At 38.7% G+C, this 21,238-nt stretch overlaps 1 protein-coding gene across 1 annotated transcript in view; it reads right to left on the bottom strand.

The window, feature by feature from the left end:
• Window positions 1–4,208: 4,208 nt before the first annotated feature.
• Window positions 4,209–21,238, bottom strand: part of homer3.L (homer scaffold protein 3 L homeolog) — a 70,811-nt gene continuing 53,781 nt past the window's right edge. The window contains 1 exon segment of the mRNA NM_001087155.1: window positions 4,209–8,916. Within this exon segment, the coding sequence (NP_001080624.1) occupies window positions 8,728–8,916 (189 nt within the window). The 3' untranslated portion in view covers window positions 4,209–8,727.

The following is a 21,238-nucleotide window of genomic DNA, read 5'->3' as shown; positions in this document are numbered from 1 at the left end:
TTTGTGTCAGGGGGGTTTATAGGTTTCTTTTATTATAATATATGTTAATAGCAAGGTAACCTGTGCTACACTGAATTGATTGTCTAACCACCACTAACAAGAGTCAATGTAAACAGAGCGAAGGGGGGGGGGGAATAAACACTTCCCACTATAGGTTGCATGTAGTTATTTACTTTATGGGTATCTCATTTACTTGTATGATCGGCCCATGGCCCGAGGGAAACTCTTATGATTGGCTCACATATTTTCAATTGTTGGCTATGTAAGGAAAACCAAAGGAAAGCTGCTACTGTTCTAGGGTGTGGTCTGAATGTTTATATAGTGAATAAAGTACCCCCTATTGTACTATATAAGCATTTTATGTCACGGAGGAGTTTCATGACCAAATAAAAGCACAAGACCAAAGGCCAAGTTCTTTTATAAAGGTCATGGAAGTCTGAGATGACTATTAATATCCTCATATTTTTCAACAGGGGGTACATTATTTATTTGTATTTGACATTACATCACTATGCACCAATTATGATTTATGACGTCACTTAGGTCCATTTATAAGGATATCATTTAGAGGATATTCATGGCTCTTGTGCATTATAATTTAATAACTATGTCCTCCATTTAGGATAACATTAAAGGGTGACCATTTTAAATGAAGGGTCATACTTAAATATAAGTGTGTATATCTATGATATGAGAGCAGGTCTGCAATGGATATTTTCCTATTTGTACAATGCAATAATATTGTCGACGTGTCTTTACATTGTCGACGTGTCTTTACACAGACTAGACTGAAAAATACATCTCAAAATCAAGAATAAACATAAAAAATTTACAATATATATTTTAATTTTAAAATTAGCTTATTGGTTAGACTAAGCGACAGCTACACCTTGTGGGAAGTTGCCAGGTGGCTAAAATGTATAAATAGGCCCCAGGCCCCGGTCATTAGTGTATTTTTACTGTTACTATTAATAGAGCATAGTTACAATTCCCTAGGAATTTTTTTCCAGCTGGGAAGCTCTCTGCTCTTCTAATTTAGCAAGTCACCTTGTTTTGTTGGAGAGAGTTTGGGAGAGGCTGTATCCTATTTTTACAAGAAATAACTGCTTTTATTCCTGTTTTCTAACATCTGTGCAGCAGTCTGATGTAGACTCAGGAGAGAGAAGTAAACCTTTGAAATAAGCGAATGTAAAATTGATGATGGTGCAATTCTAAGCACTTTTGCAATGTATATTGATCTTTATTTTTTATTCCAAGACATTAAGGGATACATGCACTGTTAACCTGAATGAATTTTGTTACAACAGCGCCATCTGCTTTTATTTTACCACCAGCCTGACCACCAAGTAGTCAATTGAAAGAACAAGGGCTGGTTTGATGTTCTTCTGTTTTTTTTCCACCATAAAAACCATTCTAAATTCTTTCCTAACCAGAATGGTTGGGAAATGACCAGCAGGTGGCACTGTGTAAATGTAAATAAAATTCATTCATGTTAACAGTACATGTCTCTCTTAATATCTTGGAATTAAAAGTAGAAAAAGAATGTACATTGCAAAAGAATAGCACCCTCATCAATATTACATTCACTTGTTTTAAAGGTTTACTTATCCTTGAAGGTGAGGACTCATCCAGGCCCAAGCATTTTATGATATCTGTTCCATCTGTTAAGGAATGCATTACCCCATTCTGCAAAACCCAGATGTAACATGGCAGAGGTCCCTTCATTTTTGTAAAGTTAATAGTGAGTTATGTGTATTTGGTCTTTAATCCGATCTTCTCATGACTCTTTTTATAGCTTATAGAAGATGTGCATAATGTCCATCATGCTTTCTTCCACCACATTGATTTGTGTAGCTTGTTGTGTCTCTTTCCTTACTGCTTTCAAATGGGGGCTAAGGGCTACCATCTTGTGTGTTTGGTGTTGGTGATGTTTGCAGCCACAACTACTTGTATTATTGATGCATGCTGCAGCCATAGCAAGGTATCTTGCGATGTTTGTGGAATAATTACGTATGTTCTTGTGCTTCTCGTGGCACGCAAAACCGGAAGTGCCGTCACTGTGGACCGGCGATGCATCTGCATGTAAATGGAGAAAAGCTGCCGAAACCAGGGGGATCAGTCCCTCGCAGGACTGCACTGTAGCTAGGTACCCAGGCGAGTTATCCGCGATCTGCCTGCAAGGTCAGGGATTTTTTGCCAGAAACCCAACCACTTTGTGGGTATTCTGTGGGTACAGACACCAGTGCAGGACTCTAAAGGGATGGGATGCTTATTGAGGATATGCTGTAAGGAGGTCGGGACTATGCTGTAGCATGTGGGGATTTGCAAATTTCAGGCTTCAGTGGGAGTATTGTTTGGGTTTCAGAACCAAATCCAAACAGTTCTGAACCAGACAGCCCACGTAGAAACAGGACTGTCCAGTTCAAAACCAGGCAGGTGGACCAGAGTAGTGCATAAACACACTCCTTTCAATTACTGCAATTGTGTCAGTATCTCTAACAAATTAACATTGTGTAGTTTGTAAGCTTTACAAAATTCAACCCTTAGGGCTCTTACACATGGCCATTTTTGCCTGTGCTCCCCTGCGTTGCACTTTCTTCCATTCGATTCCATTCTTCCATTCAACTGCGGAGGAGTAGACGCTCTCAATTATCGTGAAGGGGGCTGTACTCACACAGACGCATGTATGTGCCGAACGCAGGTGAAATGCAACATACTGCATCCCATACATGTGTCTGTGTGAGTACAGACCCCTTCACGATAATTGAGTGTGTCTACTCCTGCACTCCTCTGCAGTTGAATGGAAGAAAGCGCAACACAGGGGAGCGCAGGTAAAGAGGGCGTGTGTTAAGAGCCCTAAACCAGCTTCCCAGTCCAGCATTGCCTTAGCAGTCAGTCAGACAGGCAGAAAGCTGTCGTCCAAGGATACCAGTCAGACAGACAGGCAGGATGTATCAGTCATGCTGGGCTTAGGGCATTGTAAGAACAGTAACACTAAAAAATAAGAGTCCTGAGTAATGAAAATATAATGCGGTGTTGCCCTGCATTGGTGTGTTTGCTTCAGAAACACAACTATAGTTTATATAAACAAGCAGCTGTGTAGCAATGGGGCATCTATTCAGACCTGAAAAAGGAGAACAGGCACAGGATACACAGCATATAACAGATAAACCCTGTAGCATGTAATGGGATTCTTCAGAAATTATGTTTTTTCTACTGTGTATCCTGCAACAATGGCTGTCCCCATGGCTACACAGTGGCTTGTTTATATGAATTATAGTTGTTTATCTGAACACACCAGTTTGCCAGTACAGGGCAACAGTAAATTTATATTGTCTTTCCATTAAAACACTTTTGCTGCTACTGTTCCTTTAATGTAGACTGGAATACAAGTGTGTACTGTAGTCCAGAATAAAGGAGCAATGGTCCATTCTCTGATACAGTTCTCTTTGTAATGCAGCCTTGAGCATGGCTAAGTGTTGAGGTACAACAGGGCTTGGAGGTGCTGCTCAATAATTTGTGATGTTGGCTCAAATTGTTACTGACATGAATTGGATCACTCACAAGAACATGTAGAATCACTTTTAAAATACAGCTTTGAATATACAGTATATATATATATATATATATATATATATATATATATATATATATATATATATATATAAATAACATTTATATATAAACAGTGAAGTTTGTATTGTAGAAGTGTTTCTTAAAATCACACCAAACTACTTTCTCTGTAATAATGAAACACTACATTGTACTTGATAAAAACTAAGATGTAATGTATCCTTACTGGAAGTAAAACCAGCCTATTGGGTTTTATTGATGTTTAAACCTTGCACTTGATGGTAACTAAGCTATATGAAACCAATTGATGGCAGAATAATCCTATTGGTTTTATTAAAGTTTTAAATGGTTTTTAGCAGACTTAAGGTACGGAGATCTAAATTATGGAAAAATCCCTTATCCAGAAACCCCCATGTCCTGAACAATCTGGATAGTGGGTCTTATACTTGTATGTTTTTTTAATCTTCAGCAAATGTAAACGAGCAAGGAAAATGATAATAAGGCCAACCTTCTTTACAAACATGGAAATTCAATTTGCATACATACTGATTGCTCACAAATTTCAGCTTTTATGTCAATGATAAATCCCACAGATCCTTTTATAGTGGTAGTGAAATTCACAAACAGACACCATGTGTATTCAAAGCTGCAAAGCTTTATTAAATTTCACAAAAGAAAATTCAGAATCTCTAAAACAGCACTAAGTGGTATAATGTTTTTCCAAATTTGTTTTCTATAAGAATCTAAAAGATAAATATGCATTGTAGCAAAGAATAGGTTGTGCTTCTGTAAAAAATGGCTCCATTTGTATAACCTTCCCTCTGATTTCAAGACTGAATCTGCATGTACCTCTAGCTAAGTTTAATTTTGCTCACAATGTAAAACTGCTCAAAGACCAAAGCAAGTCCTCTATGTTAAATTTCCAACGTGATTTGGTAGTTTCACTATTGTTTCCCAGTAAATGTTGTTTTCTAGTTTTATTCCTGAGATTCTGAACCAGCCAGTACAATGATCCATGGATTCCTCTGTTATCCCTAGCATCATTGAAGTCTGTCAACTACAGAATAAACTACTCCAGTAGAGCTATAGCTATGGCTCAGTAGAAACAACAGGAAAGGTTATATGTGAATAATCATACAGTTTCATCGTTTTGCTTTTCTTATTCTTTCTAAATCACTGGAAGAATGTGACATATACTGTATGTAAGTGGTGCAGTTGTTAACATTGCACTGAGGTACTACACTTTGATTTGAGCCCTATATTATTATTTAGGGCCCTATATTAATGGAGTCTGCTTGTTCTCCCCGTGTCTGCATGGGTTTCCTACAGGTACTTCTTGTTTCCTCCCACATTACAAATACTTACAGGCAGGTTAATTGGCTCCTGATAAAACTGACCATAGCGTGAGTGCGGGAATGTGATAAGGACCTTAGATCAGTGGTTGTTGGACTTTCAATTTAAGCTTCCCTTGGAGGGTCTAACCTTTGGTCAGGCCAACATAGCTCATATCAAGGGGGGAGATAGAGGAACATAAGAGTGTATCAATCATTTAGCAACTGCTCTAAGCCTGCATTTTTTCTGCAGGCGAAGAGAAGTAGATCAACTCTCTTCTTCATCTCCATGTATCTGCACTAAAAAGTACATTTTCCGTCTGATTGTAGATACACAGAACGGAGCAGAGTTTGACCTGAAATCTATGAAAGCAGGCATTTTCAGCAGATCTCCACCTCTGTGTTATACAGGCTATAAATGAAAAAGTGACAGTTGTTCAGCTATGAAGCATTTACAGCCCCATTCCTCTGACCTCAGTGCATGCCCCTAATTTACAAGGCCAGTACTATGGGTAGGCAGGGATGCATGGGTTACATAGTTAAATTGGGTTGAAAAAAGACAAAGTCCATCAAGTTCAACCCCTCCAAATGAAAACCCAGCATCCATACACACACCCCTCCCTACTTTCACATAAATTCTATATACCCATACCTATACTAACTATAGAGTTTAGTATCACAATAGCCTTTGATATTATGTCTTTCCAAAAATCATCCAAGCCATTCTTAAAGGCATTAACTGAATCAGCCATCACAACATCACCCGGCAGTGCATTCCACAACCTCACTGTGAAGAACCACCTACAATGTGGAAGTTCCAGGAATACATAGTGAATGTTGATAGCAACCTGTTTGGGCAGATGTGCAGGTACCCATTACTTAGGGGCAAATTTACTTAGCTCGAATTGACTACTTTGAGCTTTGACTTCAAATTGAACGATTCGAACTAAAAATCGTTAGACTATTCGATAGTCGAAGTACTGTCTCTTTAAAAAAAACTTCGACCACCTACTTCGCCACCTAAAACCTACCGAGCACCAATGTTAGCCTATGGGGAAGGTCCCCATAGGCTTTCTAACCAATTTCTGATCGAAGGAAAATTTGAAGGAAAATCGTTCGATCGATGGATTAAAATCCTTTGGATCGTTCTATTCGAAGGATTTAATCGTTCAAACGATTATTCCTTCGATCGAATGAATTGCGCTAAATCCTTCGACTTCGATATTTGAAGTCGAAGGATTTAACTTTGAGCGTCGAATATCGAGGGTTAATTAACCCTCGATATTCGACCAATAGTAAATGTAAATGTGCCCCCAAGTATCTCTATACTATATTAAACCTAAGGGTGGTCAGATGTGATAAATGCTGTAGTCAGTGGAGGTTTTGACAAGAATTGCAAGTTAAATTAGTATTGTCTTCATAAAAACTAGGGTAAAAAAGCAAGAGGTGAACAATAACAAATCCACATCTTCATCTTTCCATTAGAAAAATACAAAGGCAATTTTTAATATGAAAGCCCCCTGTCCTAGGTACCGGACTGTGACTTTTTTTTTATTAACTCTACAGTTTTTTCAGGTCTTTTAATTACTTAGGAAAATGATACTGCAAAAAAGATGCTATGACCTAATTGTCAACATATATACAGTAATACGCTGGTAAGGTTCTTCCTTGACAAAGGGACCACATAACGCTTAAAGTGGTTATACACCTTTTAAATAATTTTTAGTATGAGTGTGATATTCTGATACAATTTGCAATTGGTTTTCATTATTAAGTATTTGCAGCTATCCAGTTCAGCAATCTATTGATAGGTTCCAAATTACCCAGCAATCATGCACCGATTTGAATAAGAGACTGGAATATGAATAGGAGATGCCTGAATAGAAGGATGAGAAATAGAAAGTAGAAATAACAATACATGTGTAGCCTTACAGAGCACTTTAAGGGCAGAGACACACGCTGCAATTCGGGTAGATTAGTTGCCCGGCGACAAATCTCCTCTTATTCGGGGCGACTAATCTCACCGAACTGCCTCCCCTGCCTTCCCACTGGCTAGAATGAAAATCACCGGCGGGATGGCACTTGGATTGCTTCGTTTTCCAAAGTTGCCACACGAGGAAACTTCGGGTGACTTCAGAAAACTAAGCGCTCAGAGTGCCATCTGGCTGTGATTTTTATTCTAGCCAGTGGGAAGGCAGTTCAGGGAGATTAGTCGTCCCGAAGAAGAGATTTGTCACTGGGCGACTAATCTTCATGAATTGCAGCGCGTCTCTGCCATAAAGCTGGAAAGAGTCAGAAGAAGAAGGCAAATAATTAAAAAACAACAAAAAATAAATAATGAAAACCAACTGAAAAGTTGTCTAGAATAAACTAAACGTTAACTAAAAGGTGAACCACCCCTGTAAAGCTTGCAGTTGTTCCACTAGTCCTTTACAATGGTGTCCCCTTTTTGGCACTCTTGTTTCCTTTTATGTTAGTGCAGGCTTTTTCTTTAAAGCAACTAACCTTGTTATCATGGCCTCAGAGCTTCACACTCCCTCCTGTTACTAAGATATCTGATCAAAAGGCTGGTGTCCTTGAGATTGTTTGTTTCCCAGAATGGAAGTGATTTGACAGATCAGCCGACAGTCCATTTGTATATGTGCATTTTCACTGTGCTTAGGGACAGGATGATGGCAGCAATGAGTAGCTGATCAAATACACAGCCTGTGTTGAAACTGTTTATGTATTAGTACTTTTAATATTCAAACCAAAAATATATGGAGTCATAGGCGTTTACTTAAAAACCCACAAAGACGCTTAAAATTTGCAAGTAACACTATAATATTAGATGTGAGGCCTAGATTTGACCAATTCTTTGTTCAGAAGCATAAGTCCTTATTTATCAGCTTGGCATATTGCATTTAACAACCAGCCATAGTTAGTTTCATTTAGGGCAGTGGCCGATGAGGAGATTTGTCCTAAAAAATTTCCATTGAAATAACTGAAATCGCTAGTGGTAAAACAAAAATATCACAAAGTCGCCCAAAAGTTTCCTCCAGAGGCAACTTTGCGATATGTTGGTTTTACTGACAGGGATTTCAGTTATTTCCAATGGAGATGTATTTTTGGGAGATTTGTCGCTCATAGTTGTGCATAAATAATCACAGGCATCAAACCTCCCCGTCGGCCACTGGCCTAATACTGTGGGTGACTGTGTTTTTTGATGCACTTCATTAAATCTACAGTTCTACTGCTGTTCAGATTATACATGTAGAAAAGTACAATTTTATAACTAGCATAGATTTACATTGGACTAATGTAATGACTTTTTATTCCTATACTTAAAATAGCTAACAGTACGGCTGCCATCTATTAAGGCAGTTACACAGCTGCATGATTTGAATGGGTAATACAACATATAGAGTGGCTTTAACAAAACAGAGAGAGACAACAGGCTTTTCTCTGTATCACAGTGGGTAAAGAATGATTGTAAGCAGCCCTTACCTAATTCCATCTACCTGTTCCACATATTTCTTTTGTTTTGTTTTTTTTACAATGGCTTATACTCCTGGCTGAAAAATGCGGCATTGAGATGTAATGTTAAAAACAAAGTTTAGCGAGGCTGCAGACCTCTGAAGTGGAAGAGAAGAGGTTTTGCTATGATGAGAGCAAACTGAAGAATACCATTGATCGACATGTGAATACAATGAGCTGAAGAAATACTGCTGAACGTCCTCATTAGTCCATGTCAGCTACTTGTGTTCCCGGATTACCGGTCTGAATTCTTCCAAGAGCAAAAACAGTATAAACTATTTCCATGTGTAGCCGCTTTGTTCCCCTTTCAGTTGCTTTCTAGAAGTTTAGAGAGTCCCATACGCAACTCATTCAGTTGACATATTTTCACATCAAGATCTTCTCCAGCTTTGCTAATCTCTTCTCGAACTCGATCTCTTTCTGACTGGGAGTCTTTGAGGCTCTGTTCTGATCTCTCTAGTTCCTTCTCCATTTCTTGGTTTTGCGTTTCCAGCTCCTGCAGAAAAAGAAAGAAAAGCCTTTACCAAAAACATATGCTCATTAAAAATAGATCTTACCGTGCATTACCAATGCCTCATTTCGCTCATATACAATACAGTGAACAAAAGCCACTAACCTATTTCAACAGTGTGCATGGGGCACCATTTAATATGGGATTTATCGGCGAAAACTAGGGGGCAAATTTACTAAAGGGCGAAGTGACTAACGCTGATGAAAATTGGCCAGGGTGACATCATTTTGGTACTTCGCAGATTGACGGTTGCTGGCATAACTTCGCTAGTGAAGGAGATAGACTCTAGCACTACTTCGCACTCTAACGCCAGGCAAAGTTTTGCTCTGGCGAAAGAGCCTTATTTCTCAAATTCACTAAGATGCGGATTTTACTGAACGTTACCTCTTGCGTCAGACCAGGCAAAGTGCAATAGAGTAGATAGGACTTCCTCAAAAAATAGTCCCAAAAAACGCTGGCAACTTTTCATTTTTCAGGGTGATAGGCTGCAAAAGATCGTACATTTTTTCTGGGGTACCCAGCTTCCCCCCTACATTTCCTTACATATGACACATAAACTATACTGTGGGCTCATGTGTAGGGCAATATAACAACTTATTTTATTTTATTATGGTTCCCTGGGCTTGTGTAGTGTAATGTATTTGCTGCAACATATACGTCCATTCAACTTTAACTTCCCGCCGTAAGCAAATTAGCCAACGCAACTTCGTTTTGCTTGCCGCAGTAACTCTAGCACAAATTCGCCAGTGTTTGGTGCCCTGGACGCAACTTTGGATTTTAGTGAATTAGCGTTGTCCTGGGAAATCTACGCCTGGCGACGTGTTGCGATGTGAGTGAAGCAGTCGCTGGCGAATTTTCGGAGGTTAGTGAATTTGCCCCTAAGGATTGGCCGAATCCAGGATTTGGTTCGGGATTCTGCCTTTTTCAGCAGGATATGCCTGAATACAAGTGCCTGGCCAAACTGAATCTGAAAAATGACGTGACTTTTTGTCACACAAACAAGGAAGCCAAAGATATTTTTTAACCACGCTGAGTGCTTGGTTCTCTTTCCTCCAAAAGAGAAAACTTTCACAAATGATTCAGCCAATTCCTAAAATAGTGGATTCAGTGCTTCCCTTAAAATAGAAAACATATGGTGCACCTAAGGTACTATGAAAACAGTTCTGTTTTCCATTAGTAATTAGAATTAAAAATATATAGACATTATGTATTATTGAATAATACCTTGCAACTTTGAAATGAAGGGGGAGATTTTGAAGTGTTAAATATTTTCTTGATTTTTCTGTCTGAATTTAGCACATGGGAAAGGGATGTATTTCATTTTGTTTTCGTTCTCAGGTACAGGTATGGGATCCGTTATCTGCAAACCTGTTAGAAAGCTCCAAATTACGGGATGGCCATCTCCCATAGATTTTATTTTAATCAAATAATTCTAATTTTTATGAATGATTTCCATTTTAATAATATGATGTAATAATAAAACAGTACCTTGTACTTGATCCTAAGTGGTATATAATTAATTCTAGGCAAAACAATCCTACTGGTTTTATTTAATGTTTAAATCATTTTTAGTAGACTTAAGCTATGGAGATCCAAATTATGGAAAGATCCTTTATCCAGAAAACTCCAGGCCCCGAGCATTCTGGATAACAGGTCCCATACCTGTACTATTTCAATGCAGATCACTTTTCAGCACTTTCTGTAAAGTAAAGGAACACTTCTCATGTGATACCATAGACTTTAATTGTAAACCAACTCCAGAATTCTCTGAAACTTTTTAGAATCCTCAAATATTGATGTGTCCTTCGTTTTAAATGAATCTCATCTCCCAATTAGATTTTTTACAATAAAGAAAAAGCCATTGAGAAGACATGGACAAAATGATACATATCTAAGTCTTAGGGATAAACCCAATTATTCATTGAGATCAAACCAAATGTTTCTTCTCAAAATTTCCTTTATATGTCTTTAGGATTAGGATTAATATATATGCTTGCTGTGCAATTGTCCACAATATTTAGACATTTGCAGGCATTATGGAAATGGAGTCGGATATAAACCGACTACTGTTAATTTGTTTTGTGCAATGCCAAGAATAGCATTGGGCAGACATATACAGTTGTCAATGGTAATTGCATCAAAATCACAGAAAGTAATGTATGCTGGTAAGGTTATTTGAATTTGATTTGCTTTAAATGTGCAAAATTATATTTCTGGGCCTCCACTCCTTTAAATACAGGGCTATTTGTAATCACCTCAGAGCTGCGTCACCTGTATTAAAGCTCAGCCTACGCACATGTGCCTTTATATGCTTTTGGAACGCCCTAGTGACTTTGGATATCCTTATATTCTAGAGTGGGGGTACATTGTTCTCTAGTTAATCTGCAGACAGGTGCCTGCTAATTGCAAAATTATTTGTCACACTGCAGCATGTATTGTCTATCAATATAGTAAATAGAATGGAGTTTTAGAATGTCTAGGCTAAGATAATAGCAGTGTGATTAAAGTACATTTCGCATTAGCACTGTTTCTTTCTCTTGTATAAATGTAAGACATTTCAAGCTGGAACAAGCAACATGCAGAGTGTATTGGAACACTGCAGGAATGCTATTATCCCCAAAGTAGTGGAAAGCTCGATGACCTAGAATTTACTTTTATACACAATCTACAGAATCTCCAGCTATGTAAAATAAGTAAGTAAAACCAGGAAAAATAAGGAATGGAAGGGAACCTTTACTGAGCCAATTACTTTCTCTTTAATATCAAACATATGAGTAACATTCACTGAAGCAAAGGCTTACTTTCACAAGTTATATATAGATATATCCACAGCAATAACTCAGCACTCACAGGACTTGCTTAAAAAATAAAAAAAATGTTTTTTATTGTACAAAATCAAGTTTCAGTCACAAAACAGACCTTTATGAAGATGCCTCATAGGGTGTAATGTAATAAGAGGTGCTACGTTTGCCCAAGAGCAGTAACCCATAGCAACCAATCAGCAGGTGGAATGTACTGGTCACCTGTTTAAAAGCAAACATCTTATTTGTTGCTATGGGTTACTGCTCCTGGGCAAACTTTGCGTTTTTTATTGCATATGGGGGATATATGGCATACAACCATCTAAATACCCAGTACAAATGTTGGTGCTAATTACATCAGCATGACACCACCCCCATCTCATACACAGTAATAAGCCTCCTAATCATGCATAGAAATTGATTTTTCTGGCAATCGAGGACCGCATTGGTTAGTTGATGCTTTCCTACGACCAGGTGTGCTGCGCCAATGAGGTGAGATGAGAAACCCACTAGGTACCAGGGGCGGCAAAATTCAGCTCTTCTAGCGCAGAGAGCACAATTATGCTCTCTGAGCTAGTGTCCTGGCCCTCTCTGCCGCCCTTGTGGACCCTAATAGCGCAAAAAAGTAAGCACACAGGGTGGCATCAGCAACAGAAAACTGTCTCAGGCGGCGGAGGAGCCAGGATCGCCCCTGCCTACGACCTGCCGGTGCCCATTCTCTGTTGTAATCCGATATCGCCCTGCCGTTGGTGGGCAAATCGGGCTTGTTTGGTGACCTTTAGATGCTTAGGAGGCTTCACTTCCTAACAAAGGTCTAAAGCAGTGTAAAATAACAGCAGCAAATATGGTTTATTTACACACAGGGGTGACCATTTCAGCATACAAACATTTATCATAAAAATAAAACCTGCCCACTGGGCATTACCTTCACATATTTGGCAAATTCTCTCACTAAACTGGGCCCCTTGTCGACTACCAGCAAAAACCCATAAGTTGGGGATGACCCCTTTACTCACGATACTTCCTTTGGGGGATTGCTCAGCCTCCTGGCTTTCTCAGTTTTTACCTCAGACAGACTCTCAATCACCTGGTTGTGGTTCCCTCTGCTCCTTGCAATGTCAGGCAGCACCTTCAGTCCTTCTGGGAGTTCCTAACACAGGCAGGTAAGCTTCCTGTTCTGTGCCCTGCTTCCTTCCTAACATTTTCATTACAATTAAATACAGGACAGCCTTCTTGTGGAAAATGAGCTCCAATACGTTAGCTGGACTACTGGATCGGACTACCTGGCTTGTTTGTTCTTTCCAGAATACTCCAGCTTCAAAGTTCTGGCAACAAAGACTTTAAACAGAGAAACCCTTCTCTGTTCATTAACACCCTTCCTGGCACTTACCACCCCCCCCCCCCATTCTAGGGAGAAATTAAAGGAAAAACACACCATTTTACAAATTTCTTTGGTCTTTTATATATATAAATAATGTACAGCATACTACTTTACTAGCACCAAGCACGATGCGTTTTCAGTAGTCGCCCAAAGTTGCCTCACGGAGGAAACTTTGGGCCACTATTGAAAATGCATCGCCGCGTGTGCTTTTCATTGTAGCCTATGGGAAAACACGTTGAGGCATTGCGGGGAGATTGTCGCTCAGAAAACGAGGCGATTAGTCGCTAGGCAACACAATCTCCCCCCGAATCTCCTTGTGTGGACTGACCCTTAATGCATTTAGTTGAAATGATTCCATGATGATAAAAATAATGTTTACTACAAAGCTGCATAACCCTGTTCCTGTCTGCATATTCCACAATTTGCAGAATACTAAAGAGTTGACTTCTTTGGGTAATTCCTTCTTTCCTTGCCACGGGTCTTGGTTCGGGTTCCTGACTCGGGTTCTCAAATGCACATTTGGACCTGTGTTGGTCATGATAACCTTTCGTTTAGTTGCCCTTATCATAATGCGGGAGTTACATCCTTGGTAGGGCCACAGTTATATTGCACATTTTCTCCCTCTGGGTATTTTCATTATCTGATTGCTGGTGTTTCTTTAGGCATACAAAATATTAGATATAAATATGCAAATTAAAAAACACTGTCTTAAAGCTTTATTAAGCTAAAGAAAATACTAGCCAATATTATTATGTAATACATCATGTTAGCACTGGTTCAGGCTGGAGTATGCCTTTATATGCCCCCAAGTGCCACTTTCTTGCAAAGGAAAATTCTTCCCCAGTGACAAATTATGAAAACACACTCTATTTCCACTTTGCAGTTTAATTTGAAGCTAAAAACACTTTAATGTGAATATTCTGACTCCAATAGACAGTCGAGACTAATATGCATAGAGGTCAGAGCTCATATCCATGATAATGAACTGCACGCTTATTTATTTTATTAGTTGTGGGCGAGTGTGACAAAACAGGTTTTCTGCATCTGCTTGAGAAGGCTGAGTGATTAGTGAAGGCTCAAGGTCACCAATATTACATAACCAACTGTTAATAACGCAAAGCAACAGGAATACTTTATGGCTATAATGTATGAGATAATGAAGTTTGTGAACCATGAAATATAAGCGCGTTAGAATATGCAATTAGTATTCACAAGAGTCCTATTATCATGTCAAGTATCCTTTATATACTGTAAGTAATAGGACTGAAAAGAACTTTAATGAAAGAAAAAGTTTATAAAACATGTTTTTAGTAATGACCTCATTACTTGAATCCTGTAACATCATTGTGTCTTCATTCAAAAAACAGTTTCAGGAATATCATGGCATAAAATGACCAAGGAACAGGAAAAAATAAGTCTTTTTATAGAGAGCCAACAAGAAAATTAAAAAAAAAACAAGTGTTTGAAACATCAGTATACCCAACAGGCAAATCAATCAATATAGACCAGAATGCCCTCTCATTAGTTGGAGAATGAGAAGAGAAAGCCAACTTATGAAGTGTTAAAGGACAAAAAAATAAAATCCCGTTTTTACTTTAGCCTTATTCTATTTTAGACTTTCCTTGTCCTTTAAAGGTGTGGTTCACCTGTAAATATGTTATAGAATGGCTAATATAAAATGCCTAAGCAACTTTTCAATTGTACTTCATTATTTTCTTTTTTATAGTTTTTCAAATTATTCTTCTAAATCTTTCCAGCTATTAAATGGGGTCACTGACCCCATCTAAAAAGAAATGCTCTGTAAGGCTACAAATTTATTTTTATTGCTACTTTTTATTACTCAACTTTCTATTCAGGCCTCTCCTATTCATATTTTAGTCTCTTATTCAAATAAATACATGGTTGCTAGGGTAATTTGGATCCTAGCAATCAGATTGCTGAAATTGCAAACTGGAAAACTGCTGAATAAAAAGCTAAATAACTCAAAAACCATAAAAAAAGATTGCAAATTGTCTCAGAATATCGCTTTCTACATCATACTAAAAGTTCATTTAATGGTGAACAAACCCTTTAGAGTAAAATAGAGACACCTCTAGTTGTGCTTAGATCTCTACTTTGATGTCAATAACTATTAATCACAAAATTACTGATGTAAACCCACAAATTAGTAAAATATGTTGTTTTTAAAAAACACTCCACTTCCTTATATGGAGAAGGTTACATTTTAGTGATTTATTGAGCTCTCCACACAACGTTTCGGGGGTACAACCTCCTTTCTGAAGTATTATCCGCTAAAAAATTTAGCACAATTGCCATAGTGTATGCCATTCCATTTTCTACATTTCATAGACTATTGCAGGGATCCCCAACCTTTTGAACCCATGAGCAACATTCAGAAGTAAAAGGAGTTGGGGAGCAACACTAGCATGAAAAATGTTCTTGGGGTGCTAAATAAGGGCTGTGATTGGCCATTTAATATCCCCTATGTGGATTATCAACCTACATTGAGGCTCTGTTTGGCAGTACACCTGTTTTATATACAACCAAAACTTGCCTCCAAGCCTGGAATTAAAAATAAGCACCTGCTTTGAGGCCACTGAGAGCAACATCCAAGGGGTTGGAGAGCAACATGTTGCTCACGAGCTACTGGTTGGGGACCACTGGACTATTGGAACTGGATAATGCAGCAAGGTTTCCAGATAGAGCACCACATCGGTTTGTACACAGAATTTTGAACTAATATATATATAGAGAAGGTTACTACTTCCTGTAGGCGGTGACTACTACTGATTTCAGCCTCTCTTATCTCACACCCACTCCTGCAGAAAAATAAAAGCCTCCTCTTTCTGAAATCTCCTCTTCCGCACTGCTCAGGTTTGGGTTTTTTTTTGAGATGGTGCTTTAAAAGGGCATGTAAAGGCAAAAAAATAAAATCCCATTTTTACTTTCTTTAATGAAAAAGAAACCTATCTCCAATATACTTTAATTAAAACATGTGTACCGTTTTTACAAGAAACCTGACTGTATGCAGTGAAATTCTCCCTTCATTTACTGCTGTGGATAGGAATTGTCAGATGGTCCCTAACTGCTTTGATGGGAAACAATCATACTTAACAGCAGGAGGCCTTACTTCCCAGCCATGCAGAATTTAAGCAGCTTTGTTTGTTGCCCTGTAGAGCAGTCAGCGACTGTGTAGAGATTTGTATTGGATTTTATTTTTGCCTTTACATCCCCTTTACTGTTTCCAACTCCAGCTGCAGGGACAAAGATCATAGAGCCAGATTTAAACAGATAAACTGTGATTCTATTTGGAGGATTCTTTTGCTGCAGCCACTGGTTCTGCAGAGTTAAAGAAAGTTTGTATTAAACATTACAAAAACTATAAAATCCACATTAGATTACATGACAACATAGGACCCAGTGCAGTCTGTCTATTCTGATTATTAATCAGTCTTGCCGTATTGGCTTCTGGCAGATATTATTTGACTTGTGCTGTTTTAAAAATCCCTAAGCAGCCCAGACCACTCTGAGCATGCGCACAGTCTTGGTCTTGCAAAGATGTTTAACAAAGTTACAAGATGGTGGCCCCCTATGAAAGTATAAACCTTTTAATTTATTAGGCTTGTGGTGCAGTAAGTTCATGTTTATGTTTAGCATACAAAATACAGCATTTCTAGCCTTATTCTATTTTAGACTTTACTTCCCCTTTAACGCATTCTCTCTTACTAGGTTTTATATGTGTGTCCCTTTCCTGCCTGCTTCACTTTTCCTGCACTAATGATCTACTCCAGCTCTGGGGGTTAAAAGGTTAATTTTGCAAGCAGTTATGGCACAGATCATTCTGTTTTTGCAGGGAAGGCAGACAGGAAAGGGCCACACATAATCAAGTAAGGCAGAATAAGTTAAAATCACCATTAAAAAAATAAGCAGCACAAAGCGGCGCAGAGGAGGAGTTTTGCATTGCGATGAAGGAGCGGAGAATTGTTTTTGTATAGTCACATACCTGAACATGAAAGGAAGCAGCAGCACTGTGATAAATAGGCTGTAAACCCTGATCCCTTTGTGGCTACGTAGTATAAGCCGACAAAACCATTTAACTGTGCTCTTAGATTCTTCCTGTCAGTCAAGCATTTAACGTCTGGCCTTGCAAGTTCTGATTGACAAGTCCCAGGGGACCACAAGAACGTGACGGAGTCCGACACTTATTATTATAAAAGGAGAAACGAATACCCCATATATTTCCCTAATCAAATATCAATTGTGTCTCAGTTATGCTTCACTTTAAATTAATTGTAACTACCCAATCTCCACTTGCCACTTTCGTAAAGTAACTATTTAATTTATTATAGAAATATGACCTATGTCCAATTTACATACACATTAAAGGACAAAGAAAGGCAAAACAATAAAATCCCATTTTTACTTTCTTTAATGAAAAAGAAATCTATTTCCATTATACTTTAATTAAAAAATGTGTACAGTTTTTAAAAGAAACCTGACTGTATGCAGTGAAATTCCCCTTCATTTACTGCTGTGGAAAGGAATTGTCAGACGGTCCCTAACTGCTGGGCAGGGAAACAATCATACTCATGAACAGCAGGGGGAGCCCCCGCTTACTTCCCAGCCACGCAGAACTCAAGAAGCTTTATTTGTTTCCCAATAGAGCAGTCGGCGACTGTGTAGAGATTTGTATTGGATTTTATTTTTGCCTTTACATCCCCTTTACTGTTTCCAACTCCAGCTGCAGGTACAAAGATCATGGAGCCAGATTTAAACAGATAAACTGGGATTCAATTTGGAGGATTCTTTGCTGCAGCCACTGGTTATGGAGAGTTGGAGAAAATTTGTATTAAATGACATGTTAACCCTATAAACCCTTACCATGTCTTTAGGATGGGCACATATTCCCCACACAAAATGCATCATTGTCTATGTATTGGGTCAGGGAGTATCTGTATCCCCTCTGTAAACCTGCACTGTAGTGTTTTCCTAAATGCAAGATGTGCTTCAACCAGACGGCCATTATCTATCGGCTACATCATCATTTATATTTGCATATCCAGCCATACCTGATGACCTTGCTCAGACGTTTTTTAATCAAAAGTGAAATCATGCATGAGTGAGTGGGATTATGCATGAGTGAGTGGGATTATGCATGAATGAGGGGGATTATGCATGAGTGAGCGAGATTATGCATGAGTGAGTGGTATTATGCACGAGTGAGCAGGATTATGCATAAATGAGCAGGGAGCAGGATTATGCATAAATGAGCAGGATTATGAATGAGTGAGTGGGATTATGCATGAGTGAGTGGGATTATGCATGAGTGAGTGGGATCATACATCCTTACTGTTAACCTTTTAACAACCAGAGTGGCAGTTATCTAAAGATTTCAAAGAGGCCGTTTACTGATTCAATTTTTATGGGGGGGGTTTACATGTCCTTTAAACAATACAAAAACGATAAAATCCCCATTAGATTACATGACAACACAGGACCCAGTGCAGTCTGTATATTCTGATCAGTCTTGCTGTATCGGCTTCTGGCAGATATAATTTGACTTGTGCTGTTTTGATAATTTATGACGATCCCTAAGCAGCCCAGATCACACTGAGCATGTGCACAGTCTTGATCTTGTAAAGATGTATAACAAAGTTACAAGATGACAGCCACCTGTGGCCAAATTTGAAAGCATAAATAATTTGTTTGATTAGGCTTTGTGGTACAGTAAGTTAATGTTTATGTTTAGTATACAAAATACAGCATTTCTAGCCTATTTTATTTTGGACTTTCCCTGTCCTTTAAAGAAAATGGTCTAAAGGACATATAGGCATATATTGATGAAGAATTCAATTATGCTAAAAAAGTATCACTATCTCTTTAATATACAAAAATGATTCAACTAGTTCACCCTCTCATGAGTGAAAGTAGAGGATGGTTCCTAGTGCCCATCGGGCGTATCTTGATCACTTATAATGGAGCACAAAGACCTGCTTCTCCAGTACTGACTGCATTTGAAAGTGCTGAATTCATGAGGGCTGGGGGCAGAATATGAACATCCCCTTATATCATTCAGATGTGTAATGTAGGGAGCACCAATTGGAAAAAGGAGCTACAGAGCCCTTTACTACATTGCATATGCCCTTTAGTGCTCTAGCACCATGTTACAGTATAATGTACTTGGCAAAATATTAATTCTTTGTTGAAGGCTATTGGCCAGTCTATTCCCTAACTACTTCTTATTGAAAGCTCTTTCACAGACTTGAATTATTCATGTGGGAATCATAAAGAAAATCCAGGCAAAATAAATTAAGACAAAACATTCAAAATTACATTAAGGGCTCTATCTTATCCTCCCTTCCCATATATGTGTAGGACTGTACTGTAGAGCCCTGCGCGGGTCCATTTTTTGGGACCCGTACCCGCAACCTGCAATCCGCAACCTGCATTCTTAACCGCTTGGACCTGCTACCCGACCCGCAAATACCTTATCCGCAACCCGGATCCGCGACCCGCTGACCATCAAGAATCAGGAAGTGCTGTCATTGTAAACAGGAAGTGACATCATCGGAAGTAGCCGTGAACAGAAAAAAAGTAAAACAGGAAGTGCTGTCATTGTAAACCGGAAGTGATGTCATCGGAAGCAGACATGACCAGAAAAAAGTAGTAAACATCGCTATTGAGAAGACCCGCGACCCAATCTGCAAACCCGCAGAACCGCGTCTATACCCGGAACTTCTATCCGCATCCCACAGGGCACCGCAGGATTTTGTGGGTAACCTGCGGGTACCCGCTGCAGGACTCTACTGTACTGTAATTAAATAACACCAAAATAGCGAAGAGATAAGAATATCGAACTAGTAATTGGAAAGCAATGTAAACAAGTGAAACAAAAGACATAAAATAGTAAAAATGCATTAATTGATGAGAAAGAATAGAAGTGGTGGGTTGGTGAAATGGGAACACGGGAACAAAAGCAAGGGTGTGAGAAGATTATAGCATTACAGAAGTCCTATTTTTCATTTCTAACATTAGGGGGCAGATTCATTAAGGGTCGAATTTCGAAGTTAAAAATACTTCGAAATTCGACCCTCGAATTGAAATCCTTCGACTTCGAATATCGAAGTCGAAGGATTTAGCGCTAATCCTTCGATCGATCGATCGAAGGATTTAGCGCTAATCCTTCGATCGATCGATCGAAGGATTTTTCGTTCGATCGAACGATTAAATCCTTCGAATCGAACGATTCGAAGGATTTTAATCCAACGATCGAAGGAAAATCCTTCGATCAAAAAAAGGTTAGCAAACCTATGGGGACCTTCCCCATAGGCTAACATTGACTTCGGTAGGTTTTACCTGCCGAAGTAGGGGGTCGAAGTTTTTTTTAAAGGGAAAGTACTTCGACTATCGAATGGTCGAATAGTCGAACGATTTTTCGTTCGATTAGTTCGATTTCGTTCGAATTCGAACGAATTTAACCAATTCGATGGTCGAAGTACCAAAAAAATACTTCGAAATTCGAATTTTTTTCATTCGAATCCTTCACTCGAGCTTAGTGAATCGGCCCCCAGAAGTCCTATGATAGAAGATAAGGAAAGATGTGTCCAGCATACAAATGCTTGTGTGTTTAGAAACACTCAGGGAAAAAAAAAGGACATGGGGCACCGATTCTGACATGATTTTTATGGTGTAACTTGTATTTTTTTAGTTGTAATATTGGTGTGTAGGCAGCCATCTCAGGTCATTTTGCCTGGTCATGTGCTTTCAGAAAGAGCAAGTGCTGCACTATGGAACTGCTTTCTGACATGCTATTGTTTCTGAAGGAGTCTCAGTGGGACATGGATTTTTACTACTGTGTGCTGTTCTTATATCATCCAAGGAGCTATCTTGTCAAATAGAGTTGGATTCAGTTAGACTGTTCGATCACTGTGCTTCCATCCAATGAAGCCAATAACACATCCAGAAGGTTTAAATGAACACTGGAGCATTAGTAGCTTTCTTTGAAATGACATAATGTATTTTCTGTAACATACATAGTAATCGTTTTGATACAACTTTTGACCTTCTCCTTTCCAGATAAAATGGATACTTTTTGACTAATATTAAGAATGTGAAATTCTCTACT

Source organism: Xenopus laevis, chromosome 1L (genome assembly GCF_017654675.1).
Source record: "Xenopus laevis strain J_2021 chromosome 1L, Xenopus_laevis_v10.1, whole genome shotgun sequence".
In the NCBI taxonomy this organism is placed as follows: domain Eukaryota; kingdom Metazoa; phylum Chordata; class Amphibia; order Anura; family Pipidae; genus Xenopus; species Xenopus laevis.
The sequence above is the reverse complement of the archived record's forward strand: the minus strand, read 5'-3'. Positions and strand labels throughout refer to the sequence as shown.